Below are 23,719 nucleotides of genomic sequence, written 5' to 3' on the forward strand. Positions count from 1 at the left end.
AGTCAAGATCTTGCTGCCGGCCGTCTATGTCCATTAAATGGCCCATTAAATGCAAAAAGATGAATGAGACTGTTCTCTTGGGTACATTTTGAGATAGATCTATAATTGCATGCAGCTTTAAGCTCCTTCCTCCAGGATATTTTGGGTTTTGACGACCAAGTGCGATTTGTGAGAATGGGACAAGGATTGCTTTAAAACTCTGTAGCAAGAAATAAGTTCTTGTAAACAAAACACAAAGTTACTCAGTACATAGGTTACATTTCATGTCCTTTTCCCTGGTAGGCTGCTTTGAATGATACTGTGATTAAATATTATGTATAAAGTAATGCAATACCTAAAAAAAATATAAATAAACACCAACTATTTTTTTTTTTTAGCTTTTACAGTAATCTTTCTTATAATGCAAACGGTGTTTTGGCTTTTCTTGTTTTGTACTTTGTAAAATAATGTTTGGAATTAGGTAGATAAAAAAAAAAACAAAAAAAACATGTTACTGTTGGAGATACTACGCTTCTCAATTAAAGGAAAACCCAAGAGAGTTAGCATGAATTCTGATGATTCAAAGCCACATTTTAACCTTTCTACATTTGTGACCTTGAATTAATGGTTCCTTACTCTCGATGTGACCTTTGAGACAGGTCTCCTTTTGTTGCAGATATAAACTCCTTGTGGAGCAGTGGGGGAAAATATAGAAGACTATAGTTAATAGAGTGTCTGTAAATATCTAATTTTAATCATATGATCTGAAATAAAGAAGTAGGATAAGTCTGAATTACTTCTCCCTGTTTACAGTCTGAGACTTTTTTGGAGAGATTAACAAACAAACTCCAGCTGATTGATTCACTTTCGTGAAGTGAATGTTCACAATATTATGAATCCAACTCCTGACTTGTCTGCTGAAGTTCCAGATTGTTTCGAAGAGTAAATCTTGGATGGAACAAAGTAATGCATTTCTGCTCGCAAAATGTCATTTCGATGGTTTGAGACACCTCAACAATTCCCAAATTGCATTGAAGCTGAGCTTTGAATGAGAGCAAAATGTGTAAATGTGCTGTGACAGTTTACAGTGCTGTCTGCTGAGCTCCGGCTGTGATTGACGGCGATACCTCTGGGGTAACAAACCCCCCCCCCCAAAAAAAAACAACAGATATGTGTTGACACAGGGTGTCAGATGGAGCGTTGCTTCTAAAAGCATATACGCTTGCAGAGTGTGGTGATAGAGTTCTGGTGGCTGTGTGCCCTTTAGTACCAGTCTCAGCTGGATTCGATTGGTGTTAGATAAGGGAACTAGCACACAATTAGATAATTGACAGACAGGCATCTAATTCTGATCTGGTGTCGTGTGAGGGAAGCGCATATATATTCATACTATTCATGAATCTGGTTTTTGAGGACAAATACACATTATTAGACATGGGGCATGTATCTCATGCATTATGTTAGCAAGGATAAATATATAACTCAGGCCAAGATGAATAATTAAGATGCAACAGTAAAAAGTCTTCCAAAAATGGAGCTCAGTGACTTTTAGCTTCAGAGTTTCAGCATACTTAAAAATGGAAGCAGTCATTCCTTCTTAAACAGCCACACTGATGTTTTTGTAAGCCTTTTATGCTAAAAAAAACATCCTCTTTATAGTCCTATGTTGTTTCAATTTTTTATGTAGAAAATACAAGAAAGCACAAGCAACCCATAGTTTTAAGATTGCTCTGAACTTCAATCTGTATTAATATGAGGCTGTTCATTGAACCATCACCCTACTTTTTTCCTCATATGTTTGATTAGAATAGAGTGTAGCTTAACTTCAGATATGCTGCGAGCTGTAGATCATTGATTTTCATCAGAGTTGTTAACTCACCCTGTATTCTGCTGAACAAGCCCCTCCTCCCCTTCTGGTACCCCCCACCCCACGCCCCCGCCTATAGCTTGTGACCGCTGCTCTAGATTTACTCCTAATTTACTTAATTGAAGTTAGCCTGCGTAGCAAGCCCAAGGTGACACTGTGATATGTGCAAGCACAGAAATGTGCAGCTGATTTTAGAGTATTCACTGGGTGTTGATTGCACAGTGCGTAAAATGCCCCGAGTAGTCCAATTTCATTTTAATGCTTCATTACACAGAAACAAAAATACCATCACCATTAAGGTGCATTGGCTTTAATCATTCAGCACAAACATCCTTAAAAAATAATTATAAATTTGTTTTGTGTAAATTATACAGTATTTTCAACAGACAGGCAGACAGACCTGTCTGATTCTTCTCCACTCGGACATTTGGTTTGTTGGTCAGCAGCTGTCTGCCTGTCTGGAAGTCCCAGAGGATCTTGGCTCTGATGATCTCAGGCCCTTTATTTGTGTCCCAGCAGAATTTGAGGAAACATAACTTGTACTTAGCACAGATGTTACATAAAACTGTCACTCAGTGGATTTGACCCCAGTTAGCCTTTTTGTCCTCTGCTAATGTGTCTGTGATTTCTCTGCTTCATCATTCCTGCTGTCTAAACTTATAGTAGCATGAATAAAACCGGCCTATACAAACAAGCGGTGGGATTATTTTTATAAATCAAATCTGGGTCACCATTTTTCCATATGCAAAATCAGAGTTTACATATATGTTTAACTGATAAAGGCACCTTGGACTTAACAGTGGTGTTGCACTGCTGCTGATATTTTTTCTCAGTATGTTCTTTTTATTTTTGAGTGAATAATAGTACCCTTCTCTTAAATCTTTCTATTGAAAACATTTATATAACTTATATATATATCTCCTTGCTGAAGATGAGAGATGCTGTTCTTGGGGTTTTGTGGCCCCTGTCATTTGTTTCATTGTCACGCTTATTGTGATGAATTTTTGTTTCCTTTGTGCTTGGCCCATTCTATAAACAGTAATATTAAGCCTGATGGCCAAAGACTTTCTGATACCTAAATAGTACAAATGTTTTCCACCAACATCTCAATAAAACTATTTGCTCTCTATATTAAATACAGAGATAGAAATGATTGGCAAAACAATATGGTAACATCAGATACGGTGTATTTATTGGTTAAAGACTGTGGCCAGGATTCAATACAAACTTTGCATTTTCACTTTCATGGTAGAATTTTTCAACATCCATCCATCCATCCATCCATCCATCCATCCATCCATCCATCGTCCCCACCTTGCAGGGAACAGGGAAGAATGGGGTATATCCTATTGACATGCACACACATACTCATACTTGTTTTGAGAGATTAATTGACCTAAGATTATCTTATATCATGAATAGATCTTCTAAGGATAAAAGCATTCTAAAGGAAAATGTATTTCTCCCTCAAACATATGTAATATTATGGGATTTTTTGTATTTTTACATAGATTTTTACATTAACATTGTAATTTGTACTCTGGGACAAAAGGCACACTTAAAAAACATAAAGCACATATTTAATTTAATGGTGCACTCTATTTAAAACTCTAATAATTGTCCAGGCAATTAAGCAAACCTTATTTGCCTAAATTTGCAACATGATACTAAGCAAGTGTAATATCCTTAAAAAAATAATAAGCATGTAACAGGATATGGATGGTTTATTTTTAGTGGAGAATGACTGCTTTTGTTGCTGTAAGACAATGTTGTAATTTATAGAGGGGGGGACAAAACATGTCTAGAAATAGGCCAGTCAAAAACGATTAGTTAAAAATTGTGTATTTCCTAATCTTCACTGCATTCACACTTTGTGAAACCATCCAGCTATCTGGATAATCTGCTTCAATACTTCCTTTTATCTGCTGCTTAAATTGCTCTGGTGGCTTGTTGGCTAACCGAGTGACCCTCAGCTGCACGCTGCTCTGAAACATGTCCCAAATGCGAATGCCTTTGCCAGAGCTGCAGGCTATAATTTTGTAGAGCTTGTATGAAGCGCAATAATAAATCAAAGCCAATTTCAAAGATCTGTTTGTTTAAATTTTGCAATATGAATTTTTTTTTTTTTTTTTACACCACACATTATGCTTAACAGCATAATTCACATGCTGTAATAGAAAGCTTGATCTTTTTTTTAAGTTGCTTTTATCATTTTCAGGGCTGATTACAACCACTTCGAGGAAACTGGACCGAGAACATCAGGCAGAGCACTTTTTAGAGGTACAGTAAGAACCCAACAGTATCCATAACTTATTCTATTATTATTTATCCTGCCCTGCCACCTGCCACAGCCTGCTATTAACAAAGACAGGATGGAGGACAACCTTGGCAGGTCCTAAAGGCTCCATAAAATGTGATGAATGACTGTGGTTTTGGACCCTAGGTTTTAGATTTTTTAAATGCAATCACTCACCATTGGTTATCTTCTCCACTCCAGGATGGAAGCAGAGAGGAGAGCAAGTCGTTCCGTCCAGCATTTTGATAAGTGCAGACACTGGGCATACAGATAGCTCTGTGATTACCATTTCTGTTGCAGCTGCTGCTCTGCATGCAGATGAACCTGATAATCAGAGATTCTTGACATTAGAGACATGAGCAAACTTGTTTTTCCTCCGACTTTTCTTACAAGTCATCAAATGTTAATGAATCTACAAGCACTTTGCCCTTGTTGGAAATGGAATAAAATAACCTGCAGCTGACCCACAGTTCTGCTGCTTGGTGGCATTGTTATGTGTTCTGTGTGGTTTGCCACCTGAATTGTCTAGACACTTCTTTCTTTGATTGCCTTGTGTACTAATTTGGAATCTAGTTTGTGACGGTACACTACAAGGTGAAAGCAGCAAAAGCATTTTAAAACAAGCTTTATTTAGATGACACATATCATTTTAGATTTTTCAATTCTTACTGCAGTTTTTACTAATATTGTTACCCTGAAAAGCCTTCTGTGCGTATTAACAAACCATGAAGTCATTGTAATTCCTTTTTGAATTCCATAGTGGGCACATATTACATGTATTACGCAATAATACATGAGTAATTAAGCTGCCAAAACATTACTCTCTCCACACAATATGTTATTTGGCCCTAAAAGTCACTTTAAGCTGATGCTAGTCATATGGTGGTTGGAACAGCAGTTGAAGCATTCAGACGACATTTTTAATCAAAGATTCTCTCCTTTTTCTGACTCAGACAAAGAAAAATATGAATTGCAGTTACAGCTAACTATCGAGGGTAAACATGCAGGGGGAATATCAGGAGAGACTGGTTATAAATGTTTAAATAACTTAATGTGATGACATTTTTACTCATGGTGGTTGGAACGGCAGTTGAAGCATTCGGATGACATTTTTAATCAAACGTTTTCTCCTTTTTCTGACTCAGACAAAGAAAAATATGAATTGCAGTTTCATCTAACTATCGTGGGTAAACATGCAGGGGGAATATCAGGAGAGACTGGTTATAAATGTTTTAATTTAATCTGGAGACACCATCTGATGTTTTGTACTGATGGATGATACATTAAAAGGTACAAAAATAAAAATCCATACATATTCTTTTACTCAATAAACCTCCTGCACATAAACAAAACCACTGTTAACTTTTTGTTCAACTGTCTTTTAGAGCCAATGAATAAACTATGTTTGCCCTGAACTTCACCCAAAACTCCAACTGTTTTGTCACACAGGGGCAAAACATGTTTCCAGCAGGAAGACTACTTCCACAGATCTTATATTTCCATCTTAGATTATCTCTATGGCGAGAGTATTCTTTTTTTTTTCTTCTATGAATGGAGACAACATTCATATTCAGCAAGATGTTTTTTGTCAAGAAAGCAAGAAAAACATCAGCACTGTGTTAACAGAATCAGACAGTGACAGGCTTCCAGATGAAAGGTTAATCAATGCTATCATCCATAGTGCATGCCTGATTTTGAAAGTCATGGGATAAAGCCCTATATTTTAAAAGTGTATTTTAGAACATGTTCAGTGCTGATGGACGCAATTTATTTTTCATATTTTAAAGATTTTTTGTGTTTCTATCTACATTGAAATATGAGTTTATCAGACAACAGTGACATGCAATGAAAGCATTTAAATGAGTTTGTACATTTGACCTCCAATTTCAGCAGAAGTGCTGGTCCATCTGTGCTATCCACTGTTTTCCACTCCAACTCATGCTGCCTATCTGTAATTAATAGTCTTGTGAGCAGTCAGGCTGGCAACAATGATTTTCACTCTTATCTGATCCAATTGATCAGCGATCAGACCTCTGGCTCTGCTTCAGGCAGATCAATAATACAAAGAGATTTCCCGGGATCTCGGCCCCACGTGGCCCTGCACTCACACAGCACAAGCAATATTTAAGATGTCAATAAATGCACGCACTTGCAAAGAAAATCCCTCACAAATGACAAAGCATGTTCTCATTATATCATATCTCTCTCTCTTTGCATGTGTGCTGTCAATGTAGGTCACCGTAATCGACGGCCCGGTGACGACCCGCCAGTCCACCGTTTGGGTCATAGTCCACATTGAGGATGAAAACGACAACTCGCCCACCTTCCCTGAGGTCACTTACCGCATCAGCTTGCCTGAACGGGACCGAAACAAACGGGGTGAACCTGTTTATCGGGTCTTTGCCTATGACCGTGACTTGGGCGCAAACGGCAACATCACATACAGCATTATTGATGGGAACGAGGATGAAAAGTTCAGTATTGACCCAAGGACCGGTATGGTGTCCTCAAAGAAGATGGTCACAGCAGGCAGCTATGACATCCTCACTGTGAGTGCTTCATAATAACTATAAAACACAGCAGTTAGCAGCGTAGCTGACAAAACTGTAAATCATACGCATAAATAGCAGGCCTGGAAGATCCTTGGTAGAGATAAAGTTGGAAGCGATTTTAAGCACAAAGTTGCTCCCGTTCCTTGATTTACATTTTTTTTTAATTCATTTTTTTCTTGAGCAACCTGGCAAAGTTAGCAGAAGAAAATGCATTTTCCATTTTTAAACTGGCACAAGTCCAGGTATTTTGAATTTTCCACAACCAATAAACTCAGCAGTAGCACCATAAGATATACAGCACAATTTCCGTCTTCGCATCTTGTTTTGCTTTCCACATCCACAAAATTGTGCTCTTGTTTTGGTCCCTTTTCAAACTTTTCTCATCTCAAACACAAGGTCAAATTACAGCGGCTGTGCCAGTTGTCTGGGGACGCTTCATTTTTTTGTACAACTGATTAACTGATTAACTACACACAGCCCCACTGTGCCATGTATTGTTGCGCTCTCCTTTTGTTTCTCTGGATGAGAGCTCATGTCTCAGTTGATGAGGTAGCCTTTTTCATTAACATGGACAGCAACACCCAGATTTTCTCTCCTTGAAAACTCAGCGAGCATCCCATAAAATTTACAAGCATGTGGGCTTAAAGGCTCTTCCATTAGATCAAATGATTTATTTTTTTTAGCTATTTTACCATAAGTTGTGAAATGTGAGGTGAGCTATTTATAGACTTGCTGGCCCATTTATCTCTTTAAGCTGTAGTTTCTAGTTTATTTAGCCTGATTACATGCATATAGTACTAACCCTAGATTTTGAAGTTATAAGGCTAATTATGAAATTGTGTACGCTTGTCTCTTTTTTTCGTATCTTTTCTTTTCTTAGATTAAAGCTGAGGACAGTGGTATTCCATCGTTGTGGTCTACTGTCAAACTCAATGTTGAATGGATTCGCAAACCTGTCCCTTCGCCTATGCCCCTGCTCTTCACCCAGAGGTCCTATAATTTCTCAATTTCAGAGACATCTGCAGTTGCTCAGCCGGTGGGAGTGGTGGCTATCAGCCAGTCAACGACACCTGTCTGGTTTAGTATTGTTGGTAAGTATATTAACATGAGTTGCAAAAAAAATATCATGATACAAGATTAGGAAAAGGCCAAATAGTGATGCGTTATTGTTCAGAGTGACGTTCTGTCATCATACTTAGTCAAGGTGCTGCGCAGAACATATTTTTGTCATTTTATTTAGAGCATACATAAATCCACGTACAGAAACAAGACTATGTTAATCTTCTTTGAAGGGTGTCAATAAAATACAGGCAATTTTCAAAGCTTTCATAGGTTTATACAAATTTTAGTTGAGTCCAGTTTTTCAGTTAACAAAACTAAACATCATCAAGAACACCTATTCATCAAATCTAAAAACAAACCATGTGTCACATGGAACCAGAATTTAACATTGTAATTGTCGGTGTCCACATGTAAATGAAGAACTAATATGTTGTCGATGCATTATGCTTCTTAAGTTCAAGTAATTAGATTGGTTAGTGTATTGTTAAATCATATCTTCCTCCTATTTCGGGGCCTTTTTTTTTTTAGAGATAATTGTTTGATAATTGTCTCTCTTAACACAGATAAATACGCATAATATTTTTGTTTTTCTCACACTAATAGCAGAATTGCTTTGCAAGTCAGTATTTTCTTACTTTTAACATCATGATCTAAATTATTTTTCTTCTAAATGTATTCGCATCACCATCTCTACTAACACAATAATTTTCAAGACAATTGTAGGATCTTAACTTTGCAACACTGCGTGTAGATGATTCAGGGCTTTCAAAACAAAAGTAAAATTGGACTTCATAAATATTGATCGTTTTGTGTTTGTATTTCCCTTCTGTTTAGGCGGCCGGCTTGCCAGAGAAATGTTCTACATTCCACAGAACGAATGTGGACGAAACTGCTCTCTTGACACAGGTCTGGTCCAAATTAATTTTGCTCCGCATCTCTTGCCTAAATGCCTCAGGTGTTGAGGAGTTCAAAGATTCAGGAAGTGTAGCACACAACACGAGGACTTTGTTTAGCTGAAGGCAGTGTTGATTGATCTAAGTTTGAGAAAGGATTCTCATTCTCAAACTGCACCAGTTTGTTTTCTCTGTCCAGGCAGGGGAGGTTTATTTCATTAGTTCAGCTGAAATGCTCCTGCTTCACTGAATAAATGTGGCTGTGTTGTGATACAGTGTGCTTCTAACTCCAATGCTTCCCACCTCATGACAATTCTCCAGATCAAAGTGTATTTTTACAAAGTACTTACAAGCACACCGCATGATGTTTTATCAACTTTAATATAAATCACAGGCATCCATGGTTACCTTTTTAGTGGATAATGACAAATATATAAAATATTAACATATGAACCAACAGAAAGTTTTAATTCACATTTTAGGCAAATTGAAACCGTTAACAGGTTATTTTATCATATTAAACTGTACAGAATCTCTGTAGATTTACTGACCTCAACACTACAAATGGGAAGCATGGCCTGTTTGCATTTAATTCAACTTTATTTGATCCATTTTTGGTGAATTTATAGATTATATGCAGCAGTGATCTCTCAGCTCATGATGGTCAGGTGGTCATTACATATTGAAAAAAAAAATCATATGTTTGCACAGTGAGTAGACACTCACTATACACCCTTCATTTAAGAACATAATGTTTCACAAGACATGCTTGACTAGTTTAGATAAAGTGTTGTTAGATATAAATGACTATAAGTGTGTAGCTATTTTCTTGAAGCCTTTTTCTGAATTATGAAAATCAACACATACCTGGGTTACATGAATGGCCTGTTCTCTTATTGTTTTTTTTTTTCTATTTTGAAGAGTTACTATGAGAAATTGGCCCTTGTCATATGTTTATAGCCCAGAGAAGTCATTGATTACTAATTAAAAGTTCATAGACACTACATTTGTCATTGTTTTAAATCAATGTACCCAGATGGATGGTTGGACTTTTCTTGGAGTGAGAAACGGCTGTTGAAATAAAAAAAATACTCAACATCATGGCTTTTTACACATTCTTACCAGAAAGGCCAATACATGTGGATCTTGTGTTGGTCATTTTGACCCTTTCATTCTGTTCTGACAGCGATCGGTGCTATTGTTAAAGGAGTTCATGGTTTGTAACAAAAGTGTGAAACACAAATTAATCGAAATAAAACTTCTGTGCTTATCAAAGTTCCAGCTCAGACGTTGTGACACGGTATGTTTGTATAGATAATTTCCAAAAACCGGGAGGCAGAATTAGACTCGGAAGAAACCTGTTGGGGATTACAAGCTTTTGTTTTTCAAAGTGCTGTGAAATTGATCCCCTGTCATGTAAGATTGACCAACCCACCTCCCAGGAAAAATAAATAAATAACGTGTGAATCTTAGTGGTTTGCTCCCACTCAACACGCATCAGAGCTTCAGTGAAAAATGTCCAATCAGTATTCATATGCTGAGGGGAGCTCAAGCTCCAAGATGTCTCAAGAGAGAAGCAAGGATGAGATGAAGGATGGCACTGAATACCTAACACGTATCAGTCCTGTGACTCACTTTAATCAAACATTAAGCCTCTAAACTGTACACTCACCGCCTGTGGAAAAGACCCGGCCGTGGGTTTCTGATCTTTGTGATGGGTTGTGTTTTGGAGTGATAAGACACATGTTTGTATGGCTGTTAACAGCTCTCAAGCTGCCAAGTGGGTTCAGCACTACATCACATTGCATTTTGGTTCATTTTATTTCACAGACCCTCCAGCAACAGATGAAGGCATCTGGCCAAGACAATTACACAGTAATACCTTAGAGCACCTTAGTTTAGCACTCAAACAGAATGCAAAAAATGACTCATGCCCTGCATGTGTGCATCTGTTTATGTAATACCAGGGAGCTTTGACATGCAGTTTGACCTTCAAGTTGGAGTGGGGACTCTTGTCGTGGCCAAGCCGTTGGATGCAGAAATTCAGTCAGTGTACAACATGACAGTACAGGTGACAGATGGGACCAGCTTTGCTGCAACACAGGTATGCTTTGCACAAAGTTTCACTTCCTGGAGAACCACATCAAACACATGTCAGTACAGCACTAAATGTTTTTAAAGTGTTCAAAGTGTTTTTAACTCCTTCATTTTGTTTTATAAGTGTGTTTAGAGAAAATATTTCTTATCAAATAAGCTTTTTTTTTTTTTTTACAGATTTTTACTTCACAAATTTTAATGTATTTTTCTTTAATTTTGTATGATAGATCACTACCAAGTAATTGTGAAGGTAAAAGAAAAATACACATAATTTTCTATGTTTTTAGAAAACAAAACTTTTGCATGTACTTGAGTTCAGCTGCTCTGTGTCAATGCTTTGTAGATTATTTGTAGAATTATTTTGTTTTTGCAATATAGGTCTTGCTCAGACATATTTTCTTTGGACAATTGTAACAGATGAAGATGCTTTGATAAAATGACTCCATTTTAACTCTTTCTGTATTTGTATTGCTGTTGTAGATAATCTAAACTGCAAGTCTTTTTCAGTCCCTAACAGTTTTTTTTCCATTATTCAGCTCCATCCACCTTGCCACCAACTGTGACCATAATTCCCTGTCCCTAGAAAACCACCTCCACAACATGAGGCTGTCACCACCATGTTTCACCGAGAACATTATGTATTAATGGTGATGTCAGTGCACTGTGCTTTGCATGTAGGCCAAAAAGTTACATTTTGGTTTCATCTGAAAAGAGCAGGATTCTCCTCATGCTCGATGTGTCCTTTAAATCTTTTGTTGCAAACTGTAAACAGGAACCCTCATGGTTTTCTTTTAACAATAGTTTTTTTTCTTAATACTCTTGTATAGAGGCCAGATTTCTGAAATAGACGACTAATAGTTGTCTTGTTGAAGATTCTCTCCCCTAACTTTTAGATCTCTGCAGCTATTTCATGGTTACCATAGGTTCCTTGACTGCTTCTCTGATTAATTATATCCTTGGCTGGCCTGTCAGAATAGGTGGATGGCCATGTGTTGGTAGGTTTGCAGCTGGGCCTGCTGCTTTGGGGAACAGTTAGAATGATGGATGCAACTGTGCTCCAATACATATTTTTAATCCTCCAGAACTTTATCACTGATCTGTCTGATGTGTTCCATAGCATTCAGTATTTGTTACTGATGTTCTCTAACAAACCTCTGAGGTCTTCACAGAACAGCTGTATTAGTATAGAGATAAGTCACCTGAAGGCATTTGGTTGGATATTTAGGGGTTTCCAAGAGAAGTGGACTATCAACGCATGTCAAGTTTTTATATTTTAATATAAAGGTTTTCAAATTACTCCACAAGTATACCCTATTTTGTGTTGATCTTTTATAGAATCCCAGTCAAATACATGAATCATTGTGATTGTCTTGTGGCTAAATGTAGAAAGGTTCAAGGGGTATGTATACTGTTGCAAGTCACTCCATGTCTCTTTGTATTATCCACTGCCAGTGCTCTTGTTTTCGTGACTAGCCTAATGGGTCTTTGTTGTAAAGGAAATAACTGATAGCACCTTGGTGGATCCTGGGTCACATTACATTATATTTAAGAAATAGTGTACCCAATCCTATACCCCAAAAATGCAGCACAAATTCTTTCCTTGCAAATAATAGATCTTATTTCAATAGGTTCCCCTGTCTGTAAATGAGAAGGTAATATGGGAAAAAGAAAAAATCTTATTCAAAAACCCATCAGCAGAATAAATTCAATAACTCAAACACACGTTCCCAATTTCCACTCAGCTTGCTGACTTTGCCAGTTCCCTTTCTCTGCCTCTTTGTTACTCAGGTATTCATACGAGTACAGGACAGCAACGACAACCCTCCAGTCTTTTCACAGCCGGCCTATGATGTCAGTGTTTCTGAGGATGCACCATCTGACTTTGAGCTACTTCGACTCAGAGCGTCAGACATGGACGAACGGGCCCGTTTGAGCTTTTCCATCTACGGGAGTGTTGACCCCGCGAGTATGAGACTGTTCAGGGTCAATCCTGGTACAGGGGTAGTTTACACTGCAGACAGACTGGACTATGAGGCCAGAACTCAGCACATCCTCACTATTATGGTAAGAATATATACAGCTGGATGAATACTTTGCACTCTGGAGAGCACCCTTTTGCTATTACGACATGCTTGTCAGAGTTCCTGAGGAATCTTGTTGACCCCTTTTATGCACAGAAAACTCTTGTCTACAAAAATCGTCATATTTGCATTCTGCAACCAATGTTTTTAAATTTTACAAGACATTTTTATTGTACTTGAAGTCAAATAACTATTGTATTCATTTACTCCAGGGTCTCTGAAACCAAGCTGCCAGCGCTACATTTCATTCTGTGATTTCCTTATCCTTGACTGAATCCAACTCACTCTCCTAAAGGTTTTCAGTGTCAGAAAAAGCTAATCTGTCCCAGAGCCTTACTGAACCACTGTCATGTCTTACTGTAGACTTGCTGTTCCTTTCAAAATCTGCTTCCTTCTTCCGAATACCTAGACCTGCAAGCTTTTAATTTCATTGCTTTACAAAACAGTATCAAAATTTCCAATTGTAGGCCAGTTGAAGCTTACAATTTGCTTGTGGTTTTGGGTTTTGTTTTATATTTTGGAGTTCAGGCATTGAGCCCTTTTACTGTGCCTTCTTGTGGAACTATGCTGCCAGGAGCCATAGTCCTGTGAGAAATCCAAATCTTGGGATTTCATCGGACCAGATAAATATCAGTGTCCACCAAAGCCATTTGTTATTTGCATCTGAGAATTACAAATGTTTTAAGGATTCTGTTCAGCGGATCAGATCATTTTGAGACTGCATCAGTCAATAACAGTAGGACTTAGTGTTGAGCTGGGATATACTCTTTGTAGTTCTTTGCTGTGTAACTGCAAACATCTAAACAATTTTGAAATTTTGCCAGTAAACCTAAATTTCAGTAGGGGTGGAATAATTTTTGATGCAACTTTAAAGAGACCTGGCTTCTGCAGTCGACCTGGTTTGGTCCACACTGAAAAACCTGGTTTTACAAGTCTGATAGCTTTGAAAAAACATTTTATTCGTGCATTGCCTCCCACAGCTTTTTCCTTATTTATTTCTCTTTTCTCCTGTTCCAGGTTAAGGATCAGGAGTTTCCATTTAACCGTGACCTGGCTCGCATCCTTGTGGCAGTGGAGGACACTAATGATAATGTCCCGTACTTTACAAGCACCGTATACGATGCTATAGCCTATGAGACTTTTCCCGTTGGTACTTCTGTGGTGCAGGTGACAGCACTAGACAAAGACAATGGAATTAATGGTCAAATCACATACACAATTGAAGCAGGTTTGTTTTAACATTGTTTTGTTCTGTCTCTTCTGCTTTTATTGTATTTGAATGAATATGTATTTGTAATTAGATTTTTGTTATCATTATTACTCATTAATAAAGTCTGCCATCTTCTGTTTACAGGCAACACAGGGGGTGTGTTTACCATAAATAATAGCACAGGCCTCATCTTCATTGCAAAGGACCTGGATCTCACCTCTCTGGGCTTCTACACCCTCACTGTGCGGGCAATAGACAGCGGCTTTCCTCCATTAATGGCCACCGCTTCAGTCCGCATTTCCCTGATGCTCTCTGACTTCTCCAAACCTCAATTCTCTCAAAAGGAGTATCAGGCCGAGGTAAAGAGAGAACAATGGGTTCACAGGTGAAGTGGCTGCGGGGGGACAGGGAGGGGAGATTAAACAAAGATTGGGCTCGTAAATACCTAAATGAACCAATGCACATAACTCATTAAGGTGCTTAAAATGTATCACTGATGTCCGTTTCTGCAGATAATGGAGAATGGCAAATTAGGAACATACGTGACCACTCTCAGTGCCCTCAGCCGCTCACCACTCATTTATGACATCGTTAGGGGCAATGAGGAGCGCTGCTTCTTTATTAACCACCACACTGGAGTAATTACTACCCGCAAACTGCTCGACTTTGAGGTTTGTTACCGTTTGTTTTTTTCCTTTTTATTACGAAAATCTAGGAAAAGTTTAACATTGCATCACAGTAAATAGCAACATCCAAATTAAGAGTCTTTTAACAAAAGTACTCTAACAATAAAATACACTTTCAGACAGTTACTGTCTTGTAAGGAATACATTTTACCTTAACCCTAGACATTTTCTTTTCCTTTTATGGATGTCATTGTCTTCCACATTGCTATAATAGGTTTTTATATGGTAAAAACTAACACTAATGATTAGAGATGTCCAGAGTCACAAAGTTATTTAAGTGTAAAATGTTTCATTGGGGATAGACTTCAGATTGGTCAAGAATGTGTCAAGATTAGGTGGTTGAGTAGTGATGATGGTTTAATGATGAAAAAAGGACTAAAATCCAGCCAGCACAGAGGAGCAAACACTAGGAGCTAGTCTCTCGTAGCAACTGGTAAACAGTAATCAATAGATGGCAGAGAAGAGACAACTAGACGGTCTAGACAAGGACTTGACAGAGAACAAGAAACACAAGTGGGTATAAATACACAGGGGGTAATCAAGGGAACTAGACACAGCTGGGATTAATCAAGGGTAGACAGGACAACATGGAAACTCGACTGACATAGAATCTTAAATAAACACACGGAAAAACTCAAATCCTTACAGAATGACACCAGGATTGAGAGCATCTAAGCGCAAATAAACAATAAACCAAAAGGAGGGGGTGATTTTTAAGGGAACTAATTAGAAATGTAGACAGAACAAAACTAAAGAATAAACTAAGAAAGTATCTACGTACAAATTAACTCAAGCAATAATGGACAAAGGAGACTGAACAGAATATGGCAAGTACAGATAATGACAGGAATAATCGTAAAGAAATAATATAAATATACAGGAAGGGGAACACAAGAATAAAATATGAAAATAGACTGAAGGACAAATTAATATGACACAAACTATTGAACATGAATAACCCACACACACACAAAAAAATCAATCACAATCAAACCAAATGCTAAAACCCCTAACACTCAAGAAATGTGACATGTGAATGTTGTTGTACTGCAGCAAATAACATCCTACTTTCTGATGGTGCGTGCCTTGAGTATGGCAGGAGTGGAGGCCAGCACCAGTGTCATCATCCAAGTGGTGGATGTCAACGATAACCAACCTGAATTTCAGAAAATAAGGTATTAAAGCTGGTTGAAATGGGCAAATAAGTTTGAGCTCTTGTTAGAATAACAGTATTTCCCAGAGAGATTTAAGAAGGGCATTGTTCCTTCCAATCATTTTTTTCTCTTATCGCTTGACAGATATATAGGCACAGTTAGTGAAGCTGCTCCAGTCAACAGTGTTGTACTCGGAGAGGACGGTAACCCCTTGGTTATCCAGGCCACGGATAAAGATCGCAATCATAATTCCCTGTTAGTGTTCCAGATCATAGAAGAGACCGCTCGTATGTTTTTCAGTGTGGACTCTGGGACAGGATCAATTCGGTAGGTGCAAAAGCTGTATAGAAGTAAGACCATTTAGCTCACTATTGATATAATTGAACAATTTCTTAAAAATTATGTTGTAAAATTTCAGAACCATTGCCAGTTTGGACTACGAAACCTATCCAGAGTTCAATTTTCGGGTTCATGTTCAAGACAGTGGTCAACCACCTAAGAGTGCTGACAGTCCCGCAGAGGTGATTATAAAGGCAAGTACTGCATATTCCATATGACTTGGCCATTGTTACCAAAAAGTAAAATTCCTTTTATTTTCTTCAGATGTTACAGTTGATGTCATTTCTCTCCACATACACCTTGTCTTAGGTGATCAACATGAATGACTCACCCCCAAAGTTTTCTCAGGACACTTACGAGACAGTCCTTCTACTGCCAACATACGTGGGAGTTGAGGTCTTCCGGGTTGAGGCTTTAGACCCTGATATGACTGGTGACAAAGAAAAATCTCTCACACCCAAGTTAGCCTATTCCCTGGTGGACAACAGTGTGGAATACTTTACCGTTCAGCGCAATACTGGAGTTGTGACTATCACTAATCCTAACCTCAGCAAAGACCGTTATCGCTTCAGTGTGAAGGTAAGTCATAAGTTATAGTTTGTCTTGGCACATATAGGACCAATTTTCTCAGAGAAGAGTGAACACTTGATCAACTGGCAAACTCTTAGAATTTACATGAACTCATATCATATCTGCATTGAATCCCACTGTTACAGAATTGACTCAGGATTTGTAGACATGGGCAGATATAAGCATTGTTTAATCTCATGCTGTGCTATGCAGATACTCTGGAGAAGTACCTCAGCATGCAAAATGTTTATAGTTACTTACACAGCAGTGGAGCTTTAGTGAATTTGTGATTTATTTGGGGGAGGGAATTACTGTGTCTGAATCATTGAACTTACAGCCCAAGATGTTCATGTCACCATACAAAGTAGGAAGCGGCTTTTTAAGGGGGGGTTCCTAAAACACAAGAATCTAATGCATTCTCAACAAGTGCACATTCAAATGTTAACTTTTTTATTGTCAGCTATTTCTGAAATGCTGTTTTGTGAAACAAAAACACTGCTGTGTGTTTGAGGTCTGGGACGGGCGTTTTTCCAGCATGGCGTCCGTCACCGTGCTTGTGAGAGAAGCTGTTGACAGTGGCCTGCTCTTCACCCGCCCCATATATTCAGCCTCCATTCCAGAGAACAAACCCGACATCACATTAGTGACTGTTGTAAATACAGTGGGTCATCACCTCAACGAGCCACTGAAATACACTCTGCTAAACCCTGGAGGACGGTTCACAATACGGCCTACATGTGGAGTGGTGCTTACCACTGGTGTTCCTTTTGACCGTGAGGAAATGGGAAGTTACGAGCTTGTGGTGGAAGTCAGCAGAGAAGATGAGATCCTAAGGGTGGCGAGGGTGACTGTGCAAGTACAGGTGGGTGTTAAATGACTGGAAATTTGTGTGTGCATGCGTGTGTGTGTGAGTGTCTAAAGATTATGCTAATGAGGGAAAGATCATATATTGCTTTGGTCAGTTGTGAGATTGTGAATCTACTGATGAAAAAGCATTCAGAATTCATATCTGTGCTTCTTCTTGAGCGCTTTAAAGCACAAGTGGTGATCAAAGGGCCTTTTTGGGTTTAAGTTGAACTCATCTTGACACAAGCCATCAGTGAGTGCTTTGGGGCTCTTGAGAAGAAACACTGCTGGAAACGGAAGTGTTGTGTTTGATTTGCAACAAAAGACAGAATCAGAGCACCATCACAGAAGAAAATAATGTGTAATTATTTTATCCTACTAATTGTTTCATCTTGATTATGTTCTTTTTATATGCATTTATGACACAGTTAATCACTTTAATTTGAAAGTTTTTTTTTCTTATTTATTTTCTTATTATTTTCTTTTAGTATGTCGAATTAGCCTTCCATTAAATTTGACGTGTGTTTACTTCCCTCTATGATTCACCCTGTGCACCAATGTACACTGTTCCACAGCTACTCTGTGACTCAGACTGCAGTTTGTTACTGGGTCTGCGTTGAAATCCTGTCAAGATGTGAAGTTCTTTAAATTTTGTTCAGATGGTTTTCTTTGCCTTGTGGCTTATGTTAGATCTCCTGTACAGTTGGTGCTCTGAAAAAACAGCTTGATCTTTGCTATGAAATACTGCCTTGAATCTTCTTGAAACAAATGTTGAAAGAGCATGCTTGAATTTAGCTATAGAGTCTTACAAAAAAAGTATTCACACACACAATTTGCTATGGTACAACCACAAACATTGATGTATGTTATTTGAATTGTGTATTATAAATCAACTTTAACTTTATTTTTGTGTTGCTGTTTGTTCAATCATGTTTTCTAATCTGTGCCTTAATAAGCCACTAAGCCACACCCTCTAAGCCTTTTGTCGATACTTGCATTTGTACTGAAATTATTTGTACAAATTAGACTTCAGTCACGAGGTGAAGACAGTCGATTGCATTGGATTGTATTTAGGCATGAGAGTAGAAAAAGTTGAGTTCAATCTTTACCGCAGTTTTTGTTTGTAGAATTTAATAACCTTGTATCTGCCATATATAAAATATCGTAAAAATATTGGTAGATCAAATGTGACAAATAGTGTAAATCTTCAAAGGATGCAAAAACATGGACAATTCCACCAAGACACTATCAGCTATTAGGTTCCTGAGGTTTATAGTTTGATGGTTGTTCTATTGGCACAGAGTATTATGATAGTAAGGTAATATTCACCAACTCAGTGTTGTAAAATTTTTTTTTAGCTCACTGAGGTTTGAGGACTTTTTTGCACAGCTCTCTCAAGGCAAGTCAGGACTTTGACCAAGCCATTGCTCCCTCTTGCCTCATTTCTGTTCTAACCATTCTGTTTTAATTTTGCTTCTGTTCATCAGATAGTTGTCCTTCTTGTGGTCACATTTTGTGAGAGGCCATGTGTAGGCATACTATGGCTTCACAGTTAACTAGAATACTTTTATTTAGATTGGAATCTGTGGGAAAACCAATTAATAGAAAGTGACCAGTTACTATTGCTGCCCACATTGTTACCATGGTTATGAGCTGACACGTTGACTTGGGTTATTGACAAGCATAATTTTGTCTCATTTGATGCCAGTATAGTTTGCTAGAAGTTGTAGTTTAGTGAGTTAACTTCCAAATCAAAGTTACAGAATAAAATGTAAATATCTATAACGGTCCCTCTGTGGATGAATTTAGGTCTTACACTATTTATTTTCACAGAGAATAGGTTTTCTCCTGACAGTCCTTTTTAAACAAGTCATGCGTGTCTTTTTTTTTAATTGTGCTGTCATGAACACTTTCTGACATCTTGAGTTTTGCTTAGTATGAAATGTCTTTTTGGGGGGATTTTTCTTTTTAATTTTTTGCTTTGCACAGTTAATCCTTGAGATAAATTTGCATAAATGTTCTCTTCTGTCTTTTGTGTATTTCATTTTTGAATAATATTTCTCACTATGGAATAGACTTGTTGTTGTTTGTTTGCAAATTACTAAGCACATTGCAACCCTTCCCAGATTGTTTGGCGCCAACAGTTGTTTCCTAAAGCACTTTGCTACCATCTTTCTTTTTTGGCATCCAAACAATAACTATTCCCTATGTGGAGGTTTAAACACGTTGCAATTATCAGGTAGTGAACTGCATTGGTTTAAGATAAAATCATCACTTCTGTAATACCTAAATCCGATGGTAAGATTTAGGTAGGAAATATCCTATTTAAATCTCAGGAAATAAGGGTAAACTAGGATAAAATATAAGGGTAAGAGGATACCCTTATTTCTTAAGACTATTATGTTCCATGAAAGTACATGTCTCTTTATGATTTCATTTGTTTTTGATATAGGTGGAAGATCTAAATGACAACGCTCCAGAGTTTGTGAACCTCCCTTACTATGCTGCAGTGCAGGTGGAAGCAGAGCCAGGATCAGCCATCTTCATGGTCTCTGCTGTTGATCGAGACTTTGATCTGAACGGAGAAGTGACTTACAGCCTGAAGACGCAGCACAGGGACTTTGAGGTTGCTGAAAATTACAGTGGCTTCAGTTTTAAATTTGGTGCAATTTTCATGACAAGATCTTGAAAATTAACATGGTTATATTTTTACTTTATCCAGATGAATCCGGTGACCGGAGAGCTGGTCTTAAAGCAAGCGTTTGAAGCTGACCTATCAAATGCTGAGTACAGATTGATTATCATTGCGACTGACGGTGGATTCCCTCGACTGTCCAGCGAAGTGGAGCTGCCTGTTACAGTCGTAAACAAAGCCATGCCAGTGTTTGACAAGCCGTTCTATGGTGTAACAGTCAGAGAAGATGTAGAAGTTTCCACCTCTGTTCTGGGCATCAATGCAAGCAGCCCAGAGGGCCAGGACATCATCTTCACCATCTCAGACGGAGACCCTTCCTTTCAGTTTGACATAGGCTTTGATACAGGAATCATCAGTGTGAGATATCCATTAGACTACGAGACCATGCAGTACTACCGCCTAACAGTGAAAGCTACCGATACCTTGACAGGGGCAAAGTCTGAGGTGGATGTAGACATTGTTGTACTAGATGTGAACGACAACCCCCCACTTTTTCAGAACACGTCCTACTCTGCTATGCTATCTGAGAACTCCATGATTGGAACATCTGTTCTACAGGTGGGTGGCTATACTTGTAAGTATTTGTTATACTTACAAGTATAGCAAATGGATCGATGATGTGGAGCAAAAGTATCAACATTGTCTTATATATCAATTTAAACATTTTTGTGGACGAGTTCAACTGACGCCGTAATCATTAATTCACGTAAAAAGTAACATGTATTCTTATTCTTATTGCTGCCTGCAGGCAAAGTTGCCTCCATCTCTGCCGGACTTTTGTTGTTTCTTTGTTTGTTCTTAGACTAAAATGACTAATTAAACTCAGAGATTGGACTGTTTGAGTACTGTATGTGGATCATGTTGAAGCATTATTACGTCAACCTGGTGATTCGATTCTTCAGGAACGCATGTCTTGGAGTAAGCCCCCCACAACCCCTCTCCTCCCTGTTAGCACTTTGTTTGCGATGATAAAAACAAAAGTGCATGTAAGGAAGGTTGTGTTAAGAAGAAGACCAGAAGTGACACCATATTATTTATGTGCTGCAACTATAAAACAAGATTTTACCATTTTAAAACTAAAACAAAATAATGACAGAGTTCAGTTTTAGTGTCTAACACAGTAATCTTCAAACAGCAGTAATCTTCAGTGTCTTGGTGAATTCTTTAGAGAACCTTACCCTCCCTACTACCTACTGAAAAAAAACATTCCTTTAACTCTCCCACACGGATAAGTGTTGCTGTGAGCAAGACCTGTTGTCACTTTTGATGCATTCATGGATCACCAACGATGATTTCAAACGATTTCAAGATCAAGCAGGATAATCTAACAACTCTGGTCACAAGCTTATTTCTTGGTGCAGTCAGTGGTGTATTTACATTGACATTTGAAAATGAGTAATTGAACATCTTTGTGGCAATTAAGCCACATTATTATTACAAGCTCGAGTCATTTCATCATTCACATTATGAATGTGGCTCTTTCATATTTGTTTAGTTGACAGCCTTGAACAAATATTATGAAAATTGCTGGTTATTCTGGTTCAGAAAATGACACTGTTGCTTCATTTCTCACTTATTCTCCTACTGCCCTTTTCAAATTTTATTTCAATGGTTACATTTTTATATAGTTTTCATTTGAAAGCAGAGAGACATTGACGTTCATATTTCTTATTCTGGGAAGCAACTCGCATAAAACCAATATAGATAGCCAAAAGGTATGTATGCAGGTATAGCTGTGATTTGTGCTGCCAGGCTCTGTCTTAAACTTTCACTATTACTATCTACTTTTCATACTTCTGTCTGGCATTTTTTTTACACTCTCGGTCGTGAATAATGCATATGGCATTCCAAACTGTTCTGTTCCTTTCCCTTCAGGTCTTTGCACCAGACCAGGACTCAGAGAAGAACGCCGTAGTGGCTTACCAGATCCTGTCTGACATCTACAACAGCACCGACTACTTCCAAATTGACAGCAGCAGGGGATTGATATTCACGTCACGCATGCTTGACTATGAGCTCATGCAGCGCCACAACTTCATTGTCAGGGCGACAGACAGTGGAGATCCTGCCCTGAGCACTGATGTTAGTGTCACTGTGGTTGTAACTGACACAAACGACAACCCCCCTAATTTCAGCCAAGCGGTGTACGAGGCTTTTGTCAGTGACCTGGCTCCCAGAGGGCACTTTGTGACTTGCCTTCAAGCGTCAGATGCTGACATCTGTGATGCTCAGAGGCTGAGGTGAGAGCTAATGTTTTTAGATAGCTATAGTTTTTTTTTTTTTTTATTGTAGAATTCTAATATTTGAATGTACTAGTGATCAATATGTAAAATATAAATACACTTGAATTCTTTTTTTCTCAATGTGCAATCAAACCATTCAGCAACATTATTGTTTTAAAGTTAAATGAACATTATTCATCGTTTTTAAGCATTTTATTGAAGCAGCAGTATTTCCGGTTTCCGGTTTCAGCTTTCTGCGACCATAACCCATAATGACGTCAGAGTCCGAATACAAGATTATACTCTTATAATCAATTTTTTTCCGTAGGTATAGTATTCTCTCAGGGAATGAGAAAATGACTTTCATGATGGAGCCAGATACAGGGGTGCTTCGTCTGTCTAACAAGAGGAGACAAGGCATGAAACTCTTCTATCAACTCAATGTGTCTGTGTCAGATGGAGTCTTCACCAACACTGCTCAGGTGAACCCGCTTCTCAGCACCTTACAGTCTGGTCCTGTCAGTTTATTTGCCCTCTTTCAAAACCTCTCCAAGCGATGATAGCGCGAGGCGAGTGACCTTTGTTAGCGATGTCTCAGTCGGAAATTATGGCAAACATCTGCCACAACTAACTGGGATGAGTGTGGGGTTGCTGCAGGAGGTTAATGCTGTGTCACATCAAATTTACTGTGACGTTGAGTGGCTAACTGGAAAACATCCACGCATTTGTCACTTTGTGGCAATTACAAATGGGATTTATTTTAACGCTAACATTTTAGATATGTTTAACAGTAACTTCTCATCCTATTTGTCTCATGACATTTAAGCCAGATACAGGAAAAAATATGGCATGGCGTTGCCCTCAGGCAACAAACCATATATCTGTGCCTCACGTTGCTCCTTTATTTTATTTTTGGGGGTTGATGATTTAAAATACCTACAGACATATTTTTGTCAAAATAAAAGAGGTATTGAGGTTCATGTGACCTTTTACTTGGAAGAGGAGCAGTCCTTTTTATGAAGCAGAGGTTCTTCATGTTTAAATTTGGGTCACTCTAACTACAAATATTTCCATATCTGTGAGTCTTGATTATCTACAATTAATCATTGTAGATAATTTCAAGACAATTTTTTTTATAACATATGCTAAAACTGTGTTTTTTTTGTTTGT

At 38.1% G+C, this 23,719-nt stretch overlaps 1 protein-coding gene across 5 annotated transcripts in view; it reads left to right on the plus strand.

Moving 5' to 3' along the window:
- fat3b (FAT atypical cadherin 3b) overlaps positions 1–23,719 on the plus strand; it is an 80,684-nt gene that overhangs the window by 18,428 nt on the left and 38,537 nt on the right. For 4 of the 5 annotated variants that reach the window (XM_008427214.3, XM_008427208.3, XM_008427210.3 and 1 more), the window contains 18 exons: positions 4,065–4,126; positions 6,377–6,691; positions 7,575–7,785; positions 8,591–8,662; positions 10,617–10,753; positions 12,535–12,810; positions 13,845–14,055; positions 14,182–14,396; positions 14,550–14,708; positions 15,777–15,898; positions 16,022–16,204; positions 16,296–16,410; positions 16,526–16,795; positions 17,298–17,648; positions 20,085–20,258; positions 20,355–20,885; positions 22,203–22,567; positions 22,878–23,031. In XM_008427214.3, the coding sequence (XP_008425436.2) occupies positions 4,065–4,126; positions 6,377–6,691; positions 7,575–7,785; positions 8,591–8,662; positions 10,617–10,753; positions 12,535–12,810; positions 13,845–14,055; positions 14,182–14,396; positions 14,550–14,708; positions 15,777–15,898; positions 16,022–16,204; positions 16,296–16,410; positions 16,526–16,795; positions 17,298–17,648; positions 20,085–20,258; positions 20,355–20,885; positions 22,203–22,567; positions 22,878–23,031 (3,923 nt within the window). Of the gene's footprint in view, positions 1–4,064; positions 4,127–6,376; positions 6,692–7,574; positions 7,786–8,590; positions 8,663–10,616; positions 10,754–12,534; positions 12,811–13,844; positions 14,056–14,181; positions 14,423–14,549; positions 14,709–15,776; positions 15,899–16,021; positions 16,205–16,295; positions 16,411–16,525; positions 16,796–17,297; positions 17,649–20,084; positions 20,259–20,354; positions 20,886–22,202; positions 22,568–22,877; positions 23,032–23,719 lie in introns of those variants that run through there. The other variant, XM_081615268.1, reaches the window with a different exon arrangement.

The sequence above is a fragment of the Poecilia reticulata genome, chromosome 14 (assembly GCF_904066995.2).
Source record: "Poecilia reticulata chromosome 14, P_reticulata-male-v2, whole genome shotgun sequence".
Classification (NCBI taxonomy): domain Eukaryota; kingdom Metazoa; phylum Chordata; class Actinopteri; order Cyprinodontiformes; family Poeciliidae; genus Poecilia; species Poecilia reticulata.